The following is an 11,205-nucleotide window of genomic DNA, read 5'->3' as shown; positions in this document are numbered from 1 at the left end:
AAAAAAAAAAAATCAATAAAATATATTTTTAAAAAATCTTCAGGAGCTTTCTTCTGGTTGCTAAAAGCATCCATTCTTGTTGTTTAGAAGACTTTCCGAGCAAAGGAGAAACTCCATCACCTCACCCCAACAGGTAGCCTGGGTCCACAGTCGGACAAGTACCCTTTCCAGTCCAGCACGGAAGCTGTTAGCCGCGAGTGGCTAGTTCAATTAAACGGATTAAAATAAAACGACTGAACACTCAGTCCTGGCCCGGCACCTCCCAGGCACTGGGCAAGCACAGGCCGCAGGATGGGGCTGTGTGGACACTCCACGTCACCGTCCCCACAGAAAGCCCCGTGGGACCGCGCTGCCCTGCAGTGATTATTAATAGTCTTGATAAGGGTAGTGCCTGCGTCATACGTGTCTGCGTGGCCCCACCCACGGAGGGAAGAGCGCCCCCGCAGGCAGAGGCTGGCCTGGAAGGAAACATGCCCCAGGCTGGCGGTTTTCCCTGGCTGTTGAGATAACAGACTTTCATTTTAAGTGGCCCAGGCCCTTCCGGCGAGCTGCAGCCCAGATGCAGGTGTGGTGGGATGTTGTGGATTGTATTTACACCAGGGTTCTGGTTTTCCTAAAATCCTCAAGGTATGATTTTGCCCAAGGCTTCAGTCATTACTTTAATATTTTAATTGTGGACTCATGAAAGATGGGTCAAAGACACGAAGACCAACGAAGGGAAGGCAAGCAGGGGTTTGCTTTCAGGTCCAGGGCAGGACTCTGGCTGGACATACGAGCCATGCAATCACTGGCTTAAAAGAGCCCCATGCTCCGTTTAATGATCTGCTGACACCATCTGGAAATTCTTTTATTTTTAATTAATTAATTAATTAATTAATTTATTTATTTATTTTACAGAGGAGGAATAGAGACCTATTGTAGAAACGTTGATGAGAGAGAAACATCAACCAGCTGCCTCCTGCACACCCCCTACTGGGGATGTGCCCCCAACCAATGTACATGCCTTTGTCCGGAATCGAACCTTGGACCCTTCAATGCATATCTATCCATTGAGCCAAACGGGTTCCAGCCATCCTGAAATTCTTAATTTTTGGACCAGGGGCCCAGCATTGGCCTTTTGCACTGCGCCCTGCAGATCGTGCTGTGGGCACTGGTCCTGGGATTGTCCTCAGGACAGGGCTCATGGTGACTGCTCGAACCGCTGCCCTGTGCTTGTCAGACCACAGACGTGCTCACCCGCGATGCACTCCACACGCCTGAGAACAAGTGCGCTTCGGCTGCTCGGATGTGCGTCTAGAGAGCGATAAAAATAGGGCCTGCAACCGGTGCAGGAGGGCCCTGCGGTCTCTGCGCGCGCGCGCACACACACACACACACACACACACACACACGCACGCACACACACACACACACACGCATGCACACGCATTCAAGGTGCGCAGCTACACTGGCCTATTTCAGAGAGCAGCACAGTGCATCATGGGATTCTCTGCCCCACATCACTGTCCAGCCCAGATCCTGCCTGGACCTCCACTGCCTATCCTCCAGGCCTGGCCCACCTCCTCCCCAACCTCTCCCATCCCTCTGCCATGCCATCCACTCTGTCTGGGCCACCAACGTTTCTTCCTTCTCAGACGTTCCTATTCTAGACCTATATCAGCGTCCACCCTTTCTGGGGAGCCTTCTGGGGGCATTCGAGAAGGGCCTGATCGTGCTCTGGTGGCATACAGGAGGATAGGAATCACCTTGCCTGGAGGAATCAGGGAGGGCTCCCTGGAGGTGCTGTGTCTGGGCCTTGAGAAAGATGTCTGCCAGGTAGAAGGGAGAGTTTGGTTGGGTGGCTTGGAAGTCAGACAGACCTGGCATGAATCTGGGCTTTGCCTGTTATTAGTTGCATGAGCTATTTTCCCTTTGCCGAGCCTCAGTTTGCCCATCTATGAAATGGGAATATCAACAATAACACCCACTGCACGGATTATTGCGGAGTGTAGTGAAAGGAGATATGCTTGCGAAGGAACCTCCAGTGCCTGGTAAGTCATCCACAAATATGGTCCCCCTTCTGCCTCCCTCATCGCCTTCTCTTAAATGTCAGTTTCATCGGGGTACGCATTCCTCTGGGCCTATTTGTTAACTCACCTCTGCAGAGGAGGCATCTGGAGAAGGCCCCGAGGGCTGAGATTCTACATGGATAGGAAGCGCACAGAGAGGTGTTGGCCTCCCTCACGGGGTGCTTTCCTGAGACAAACTCTCCCCTGTCGCTAGAATGTCAGCCCCTGGAGGAGAGCCCTCGGTCGGCTTTGTCTGCTCCCGGATCCCCCGTGTAGAACAGTGCGTGGCATGCAGTCGGTGCTCCATAGATGCCTATGGAGAGACCAGCAGCACCAACTGGCCCGTGTCGCCTCCTCAGCCCTGGGCGCTGGGAATGTGAGAACCAGGGAGACCGGCCCTCCCCAGGGAGACCGTCTCCAGACTGGGGGCCCCCTGCAAGCCGCGAGCACTTCCTGAGCACCTGCTGTGTGCACGCAGACCCTGCTCCACACCGACCGGGCAGGGCTGGGGGGAGAGGCGGACAGGCGGCTTGGGAAGAGGAAGGGGAGGAGGGTGGGCCAGCAGGAGCAGGCCCAGCTGCGGTCCCGGGGTTGGGGGGAGGGGGCCTCGCTCACCTGCTCCTGGGAGGGCGAGGCTGCCTCTTCCTCTTTCTTTCTTTGAAAAAATACAACAGTTCCCCCCAACACCGACGTGTCCTGCACGCTCGGTGTTGAGAGGCTCGGAACACACACCACCACCGAAAGAATTAGAGATAAGGGGCTGGGGCACCGGTAGGCTTCCCTGGGGTATTTCAGCGTTTCCCTCCCGTCTTTTTTCTCGGGGGGGGGCCTGCTCTTTTCCCTTTGGGAAAGGATATGACTGCTTGTAGGGGAGGACCAGGCTCTGCCCGGGCCTCCTACACCCCCAGGATGGGGCTCCTGACCCCAACCACCGGGGGCCTGAAGCGTCCTCCTGAGACAGGAGGCGGGCGGGGCCAGGGGGGAGGGTGTCCGAGGGTCCAGCCTCCTGTCCCACTTCCTCCATCGGGGGCGGCAGGTCCGGCCTCCTGCCTGCGTTCCCATGGGCGGTGGCGGACCTGGGCTCACGGAGGGAAGCCGGAGGCACACTCTCAGGGATGCTGGCCCTCAGCCCCGGGCACGGGGCCGGCCGAGTGTGGCACACCGCCTGCTTTTCACCCTTCCCACCTCGCCCTCGGGCCTATCCGAGGGCCCCTGGGTTCCTGCCCCCTTTCCTCCCTCCACACAGGGGAGCAGCCCAGGTGCCCTCGGCGGCGGCAGGCAGGAGAGAGGCCCTGCGCACGGCGGGATTTCGGTCCCCATGCTGCAGGGAAGGGTGTCCTGAGGGGGGCCTGGTGTGGGGTCCCCTCTGCAAACGCTCAGTGACGGCTCCCGCCCTTTCCGCCCACACGGACGTACGTCTGAGCCTTTTGCCAAAAAACATTTTTTTCCCAGACGCACAAGAAAACCCCAAAGAGGAACCTAGACCTTCGCGCCGCCGCACCGATTGGACGACGGGACGGACGCGAGAGCTCAGGCTGCCGCCAGCCAGCGAGCGTTTCGGAGAACAGGCCAGACGGCGAAGGGGGAAGTGGAGGGAGAAGCTGGGAGCCTCTGCGGTGGAGGCTCAGTCGTTGGTTCATTCATTCATTCGCCCTTGCACCCTCCCCCCCTCCCTCCATCCTGCCACCTGGGGCTGCCCTCCTGACGAGGGCAGGGTGGGCGCCCCGAGGCCTGGAGGGGAGAAGGAGAAGGACCTGGGAGGAGAGGGCCCGGTCTCTCACCTTCCCCATTCTGCTCGGAGGCAGAGAGAGAGCCTCTTTGGCCAGGAGGAGGGCGAACATAAACCAGCCAGTTACTAAATAGCGACTATAGCGTTTCTGGAGGGCTGGCCTCTGCCCCCAGCCCGGTAGAAGCACATCACGTACATGATTGCAGGAAGTCCACCCAACAAGCCTTGAGGGGGATGCTGTCTGTTCTCCCCATTGAACAGATGAGAAAACTGAGCTCCGAGAAGGGAAGCACTCCGTCTAGGCCCACACAGTGAGACAGCAGCGGGGCCCGGGCCTCAGACAGGCACTTCATGGTGCCTCCACCCTCTTCTTCACCCCCATGGACAAGGGCCTGGCGGTCCCTCTACAGTCTCCCCTGTGCCCACCGGGGGGGGGGGGCAGTATTGGAAAGGGAGCCAACGGAACATCTGCCAAGTGGCAAGCGGTCAGCTGGAGGCATGCCGAGGGGCCCGAGGGGTGCCCGGGCAGGTCACATTAGCTCTGTGCACCCCCTTTGAGGTCAGTGCCCCGGCCTCACCTCACAGAAGGGAATGAACAGGCCGGGTCAGCCAGGTACAAACAGCTTACGTCTGCTCTCACTCCACAATCCCGTGCCAAGCCGAGGGCGGAGCCCAGGAGCTGGGAAAAGCCCGCTTTCCTGCTGCCGAACGCGACCCCAGTCGGGACCCCACGCCCCTCCTGAGCTGGAACTCTGAGCCTCTCCTGAGCTTGCTCACGGCTCCTGGTCCTTGTGATTCTCAAGGTCTGACGGAGTCTCCCTCCCAGCCCCAGGCCCAGTTCCTGAGCCCTGTTCTCCCCGGCTGCTAGGTCAGGTCCTTCCTCCAGGAGGTGCTATTTCAAGGCGGGTTGATGCAGGCCTGGCCCCTCCCTCCCTGTGTGCTCAGCAGCACTGAGGTGGGAATGGCTGGCTGGCGAGTCCCAGGCTGGCCGGGGCCTGGAAGCTGGGAGCCAGAGCTCCCTGCGGGCGCAGCTGGGCCTCGGGGACTCCTGCCGAAGGGTGTGGACTCAGTCGGGGAGACTGGGGGAGACGCCACACTCTGCGCGGTGGACTCCAGGCAGGGTCTGCCGAGGAGGCGTCCCCAGGAGCTGGAGGGAGAGCTGGTGTTCCAGCCGCCCCACCGGGCCCTGAGCCCAGGCCTCAGCCACCCGGTGATGGAGGCTCTGGACAGGCCAGAGTCAGGGCCCGGGGCTCTCTCCTGCCTCTCGGAGCCTCTGGAAGATCGGGGTTTCCGGCCCGGTGGCTCAGGGGCATCATCTCGCGGCCCCCCTCCCCCCCCCCCCAGGTAACGGAGCGAGCCTCCGCTTTGATGCGGCCACCTCAGGCCGCGCCGTCAATGGGCCCTCTATGTGCCCAGCGGGGCCGCCGGCCGTGGTGGGCGCGGTGAGCCTGGACACACAGTCCCACTGTGTGGGGCCCGCGCCCGCCCTCCCAGGCCTGTGGCCGGCGGGGGGCTCTCAGGAATGCCCCTCCAGCCCGGGGGGCTCTTTGGACAGGCAGGGTGGTCCAGGGAGACGGATGTGCGCAGGGCGGCCCCGGAGCTGCCATCAAAGGGCCCGGGCAGAGGTGGCGCCAGGCGAGCGCCACGGTGGCCGTGGGGTGGTGGGCGGCCGGTCCATTCATCTCCCGGGGCGGGAGGGGGGCGGGGAGGCTGCCACGGGCGCGCTCGGGGTGACCCACCATGTTGGGGTGCCCGGGACTCGGGACTTCCCACGTCAGAACCGGGAGAGGCCCTGCTGCTGGCTGCCGCCCCGAGTTCAGGAAGGGACAGAGGGACCCCTCTGGTCTGGGCTGCTTCCTTCCTGCCCAGTGACCCCCTGAGTCAGACCATCCAGCCAGGCCTGGGGGGCGCTCTGTGCACCCCTGCTCCACCCCCCAGAGGCCTTTCTCCATTTCTCCATTCCTTTATGCCGGCCACTACCCAAAGGCTGCTAGGAGAGCACTGGCCCGGCAGCAGAGCCACCCCCTCCCCCAGCACCCCACCCGCTGCCATGCCCTCAGCCACCCCAGGGGGCACCTGGAGTCTTTACTGCCTCCATGCCTCTGCCCAGGCCCTTCCTCCACCCGGACAGCCTCCCTCCCAAATCCCCCACCCCCAACTGTCACTTCCTACTCTGCAAGGCTCAGCCAAGAGTCACTGCTCCAGGAAAATCATTCTCTGCCCCAATGTGGGCTCATATCCTCTTTGATCTCCAGCCCCTGGCCACCCCCCCTCCCCCTCATAACATGTATGACACCCCAGTGCAGTTTCCAGTTTGCCCATCTCTTTCCGTACCAGCCCATGAGCTCTTCAAGGGCAGGGCCTGGCCAGGCCACCTCCCTGGTACCCGAGCCCCCAGCACGAGGCCAGGCTGAGGGTCATGGACACACTGACTGAGCGCCTGGTCTGTGCCAGACGGCCCCCTCACTCCATTCTCTCCAGGCCTCTGGGGGGGGGGTTGGTAGAATCATCACCCCCATTTAAAAAATATATATTTTATTGATTTTTTTACAGAGAGGAAAGGAGAGAGATAGAGAGCTAGAAACGTCCATGAGAGAGAAACATCGACCAGCTGCCTCTTGCACACCCCCCACCGGGGATGTGCCCGCAACCAAGGTACATGCCCCTGACCGGAATCGAACCTGGGACCTTTCAGTCCGCAGGCCGACGCTCTACCACTGAGCCATTTTGCAGATGGACAAACAGAGGCGCACAGAGGGGAAGTGACTTGCCCCAGGCTACACACTGAGGGAAAGGCAGCCTCGAGACTCGAACCGGGAGAGTCTGATTCTCGAGCCCCAGCGAGAATCTCGCCACTCTGCTCCTTCGTAAGCTTCTGTGGAATTCATGAATAAAGGAGCGCCTTCGCCTCTCCGGGGCCTTCTCAATCCTGCCCGCGGCGGGGAGGGCCGTGGTCTCTGGTTCTCTGTCCCTGGGGGGAGCTAAGGCGGGCTGTCCGGGACCTGCCGGGAGGGGTCGCCCCAGGGGATGCAGAGAGGAGCCTCCTGGGCCTTCGGGATGAAGGTGCTGGCCCTCCCCGAGCTGTGGACGGGCCCTCGGGCGCCCGAAGGCCGGTGCCTACATTGTCAGGTGGGGAAACCAAGGCCCGAAGGGAGGAGGGGACGTGCCCATAGAGAGCCACAGTGAGGCTGAGCCACAGCCCCGAGTTCTCAGCTGCCCCATCTGCCAAAGAGAAGATGGGTCCCGCCTGCGCCTCCTGGGAGCGGCCTGGGGGCAGAGATGGGAGGAGGAGGAGGCGCTGGGGGCCCAGCGGCTCCCCGGCCACCCTGCTCTCCCCGGCCTTCCATCGCAGGGCTGCAATTCTGCCATTTGTCTGCCCACGCGTGGGATTAAACTAGGGGTGTCGAACTCAATCAGAGAAGGGGCCAAAATCTAAAATCCAGCCTAAATCTCGGGCCGAATGGTTTACTGAACAGTCATAAACTGTCATTGTGATGGAAATGCAGCGGAGTGCAGTGATGACAGCGCGGTGCGGGCCACATTGCAAGGCCTGGCGGGACGGATTTGGCCCGCGGGCCTTGTGTTTGACACATTTGGGTTAAACCTTGCCCTCTGCTATCTCCTCCTCGCCCTCCGCTGCAGGGAGGAATCCACGCCTCTCCACCTCTTCCCAAACCCCCCTCCAGGGCGGCGAGCCGAGGGGAGCTCTGGTCCCTGACCCCAAACGAATGCTCCCTGCTCTCCCGAGTTAGACAAGCCGGGATGTTACTCACAAGGAGTCAGACTCGGCAGGGGACCAGGGGCAGGCCTCACTGCTTCTGAGATGTGTGCAGGGCGGCGGCCCCAGGAGCTGCCGTCCGAGGGGCCGGGCAGAGGAGGCGCCAAGACCCCTGGTCACTAGTTGGGTGTGAAGGCAGGGGGATGGGTACGACGCTAGAGCTCACCCCCAGGGCAAACAAAGTGCAGTCACCTCCCTTTGGTCTGTGGGGACACAGGGGGCAGGAGCCTGGCGATGGTGCTGGCGCCTAGGCTGGCAGGGGTGGGGGATGGGGGGTTGGGGGAATAAAGACAGGGAAGGCCACACAGGGCTGGCATCAAATCCAGCTCACAGCTCTCCTTTTACCGACGAAAGAATGGCAGCCCAGAGAGGTCGAGTGACTCAGACGGAGTCACACAGCACATGGGTGGCAGAGGCAGGCAGGTCCAGGGCTCCTGGTCGGTGGTATCCAAACCGACCCAGGCTGTGCGTCAGATCAGCTTGGCGGTGGCGCGGGTGGGAGAGGGGGGGTGGTGGTTCAAAACCACCCACGCCAACTCAGTAGATTCTGATCTCACAGCCAGAGGTGGGAGGTGGGGATCCAGGAGGTGGAAAGGTCCCTGGGGGACCCCCCCAGACCCACGGGCTCCATCCCTGCCTGCTGAGGGCCTGCAGTTTCTGCTCCCTCAGAACTCAGGGGGCCTGGGGACTTGGAGAGGAAACACACAGACTTCTTTCCTCTCACTGACCTCTCCCTGAGATGTACCGTGTTTCCCCGAAATGAGACACCCTCCGAAAATAAGACCTAGCGCGTGGAAAGAGAAGACATCCCCTGGAAATAAGACCTAGCGCAACTTTGGGAGAAAAAAAAAATTAATATAAGACACTGTCTTACTTTCGGGGAAACGGGGTAACGTCTTTCCCCACAGGGCCTTGGTCTCCGTGGAGAGCACCGAGCTTCTGCAGCCTCACGGGTTGTCACAGGTGACCTCGCTCACTCTCCACGCTCCTCACCCCCGCCGCCGGGTCGCGGCCGCCGGGGGAGGTCTGTGAGATCCCTCCGCTCCCCGTGTCACTCAAGCGTCACGTGCCCACGACCTCGCAAGCTTGCTTTCTTTCACACTCTGCTAGCTCCCTTCCCAAAGGTTGGGTTTCCTCTGAGATCCTATGCAGGTTGTTCTATGCATTTAAAAATGCAATTCCGAGGAGCCCGCAGACTCCCCGAGGCTCCGGAGAGAGGCCCGTGGGCGGGAACTGGTTAAGGACCCTGCGTGGGGCAGCGGGGAGCCGGGCTCGGCGGGAGCCAGAGCTCAGGTCTCCGTGGGGACCGAGAGCAGCGGCAGCCCGGGGTCCCGGAGGCAGACCCCCGACGTGAGCTGTGAGCGGGACCTGGACAGAGCCGCCCGGTGGATCGCGGGGAGAGCCCGAGACCCCAGACCCAGGCTTAGAAAACACGGCCGTGTCCCTGGGACCAGGGACCAGCCTGCTCTGCCGGGGCCGCCGGCCTCTGGCACACACTGGGCACCGCCCGCCGGCTCCCCCCGGCCCTCCCCCTGCATGCCCTCCCCCTCCTCCCTCTCCCACCTCCGGGGCCCCACGGCGTCAGGAGCCCATCCTAGGTGGGTCAGCCCTGTCCTCCCGGCTCCCGGGCTGCTTTCTTTTAGACTCTACATTTCTTCATCTCGCCCGTGGAGGGGGAAGTAAACACAGATTACAAAGACCCAGCAAATGGTTCTTATAAACTCTTATTTTCTTGCCACAGAACTGCCTTTAATTAGCTCCCAGGACTACAAAGGGAACAGCGTTATAATGGGAGCAGCTTAAAGGAAAGAGCCCACGGCGCTTGGCTTCTGGACGGGCTGCTGCTGTGCGCAGCCACCAGCAGGTTGGGTGGGAGTCCCCCGCTGCAGGGACGGCAGCACCCCCCCCCCCCATTCCCCACTCAGCACAGCCTGCCTCAGCTTCTCACCAGGCAAGCCCTCTGGACAGTAACCACCCGAGTGGGCCTCGGTCCCTGCCCAGGGCCAGCCGCTGGCAGCGGGCAGAAGGGCAGACGAACAGACAGGCTGACTTTACCACCTCGGCCGGGTAACAGCAACACAGCCCCCCAAACCCTGGGAGTGGAGCAGTGCCCAGCCCGGAGGCACTGCCTTCAGACACAGCCCATGCCTGGCCTCAGACCTTCAGCATATCACCGCGCCCAGAGGGGCCTCTGTTTTTGGCACAGAGAGGTTAAGTAACTTGACTAAGGACACTCAGCAACTGAGTCAGGACCCAAGCTCAGGGAATCTTGACCCCCTCATCTCAGGGGCCTCACGTCCCTCTGGGCTCCTGCTTGGGGGAGGCAGGTGGGGGCTGTCTGAGGTCACAGCCCATCAACCCCACAGACCAGAAAGCATCAGAGAAAAGCTCCCCTGAGTTCCAGCCTCAACCAGAGGTTCTCCATTGCGGGGTCCTGGACCCCTCTCCCTGTGGAAGGACTCAGCCCAGACATCAGGGCCTCTCTGGGAATGAATGGAGGCATACGCCGTCCAGAAACACTTTCCCGTCCTCTGCCACCACGCTCGCACGCCGCCCCGAGGCCGGCGCCCCCCGCGCGAGGCCGTTTCGGTGCCATCCAGGGCGACGCGGTTCCCAGCCAGGGCCTCCCGCCCCTCCCGCGGCTCCCTCGCCCCAGGGACCCTCCGGAGGACGGGGGAGAAGTCCTCAGGACGGTCTCAGGCAGGGGCAGCCTGGCTGCCGCCTGCCCCCGGCTCTCAGAAGCTGGCCTGCGTGAGCCCAGGCGGGGATCCACGCTCTCCGGACGGCCCGAGGCGGGAGCTGCCGGACTCAGGAGCCCCATGAGGGAGGCAGGAAGCCACGGACCACAGGGGCACCCCCCAAACCCTCCACCCAAGAGCCCTCCCCCACCACCAGCCGTCCCCACCGGCTCCCGTCCGCTCCAGGAGCCCACCCACCCCTCTCCCCACCCCGGGTTTAGGCAGCGGCTTCAGGGGGCCAGGCTGTGCCCCGAAAGACAGCGGGGATCGCCGGTGGAGGGAGGCGACCCGGGGCCTGGCCACAGCTCCCACCCGCCAGAGCCAGCCCAGCGCCCCGGGCAGCAGTTACTCACCGCGGATGAAGGTCGGTGTGTAGGTCGGGAAGGAATCGAAGATGCTGTTTGATGCCATGCCCCGCGCTGAGGAAGGCGAGACCTCGGCCCTTCGGGGGGGGGGGGGGGGGGGATTGATTTGGTTGGCTGTTGTTTTATTTTTTCCCAGCCACTTTTCAAAATAAAATAAAGGGGTGGTGGTGGTGGTGGTGGTGGAGTTGCTTTTAGGGTTTTTTGTTTTGTTTTGTTTTGTTTCGTCTCCCCCACCACCCCCCCAGCCCCCCTACGGGGACAAAAAAGAAGAAAGGAAAGAACGCGAGAGCGTGTGTGAGCGAGAGAGATGGAGGGGAAAAAAAATCCCCAAGGAAAGTAAGTTTCTGTTTGTACCCAAGAATTTGGATTCTCGGTCCCACAGGAATGTCTAGCCACAAATTTTCAACAGAAGCGCATGCAGAGTGTATCATTAGATGGCGGGAAGGGGCCCGGGGCGGCCAGGGCGGAAGAGCCGGCCGGGCAGCAGGAGGAGAGCGCAGGCTCCAGCGCCAGCCTCGGGGAATGAATGAAGGAGGCTCGGCCCCCG

The 11,205-nt window shown here is 61.7% G+C and overlaps 1 protein-coding gene across 2 annotated transcripts in view; it reads right to left on the bottom strand.

Moving 5' to 3' along the window:
- RUNX3 (RUNX family transcription factor 3) overlaps nucleotides 1-10,859 on the bottom strand; it is a 69,171-nt gene extending 58,312 nt beyond the window's left edge. The window contains exon 1 of one of the 2 annotated variants that reach the window (XM_045585017.1): nucleotides 10,647-10,859. In XM_045585017.1, coding sequence (XP_045440973.1) covers nucleotides 10,647-10,704 — 58 coding nt within the window. In that variant the 5' untranslated portion in view covers nucleotides 10,705-10,859. The remainder of the gene's footprint in view (nucleotides 1-10,646) is intronic. The other variant, XM_036447009.2, reaches the window with a different exon arrangement.
- Nucleotides 10,860-11,205: the final 346 nt, after the last annotated feature.

The sequence above is a fragment of the Pipistrellus kuhlii genome, unplaced genomic scaffold (assembly GCF_014108245.1).
Source record: "Pipistrellus kuhlii isolate mPipKuh1 unplaced genomic scaffold, mPipKuh1.p scaffold_m20_p_2, whole genome shotgun sequence".
Taxonomy (NCBI): domain Eukaryota; kingdom Metazoa; phylum Chordata; class Mammalia; order Chiroptera; family Vespertilionidae; genus Pipistrellus; species Pipistrellus kuhlii.
The sequence above is the reverse complement of the archived record's forward strand: the minus strand, read 5'-3'. Positions and strand labels throughout refer to the sequence as shown.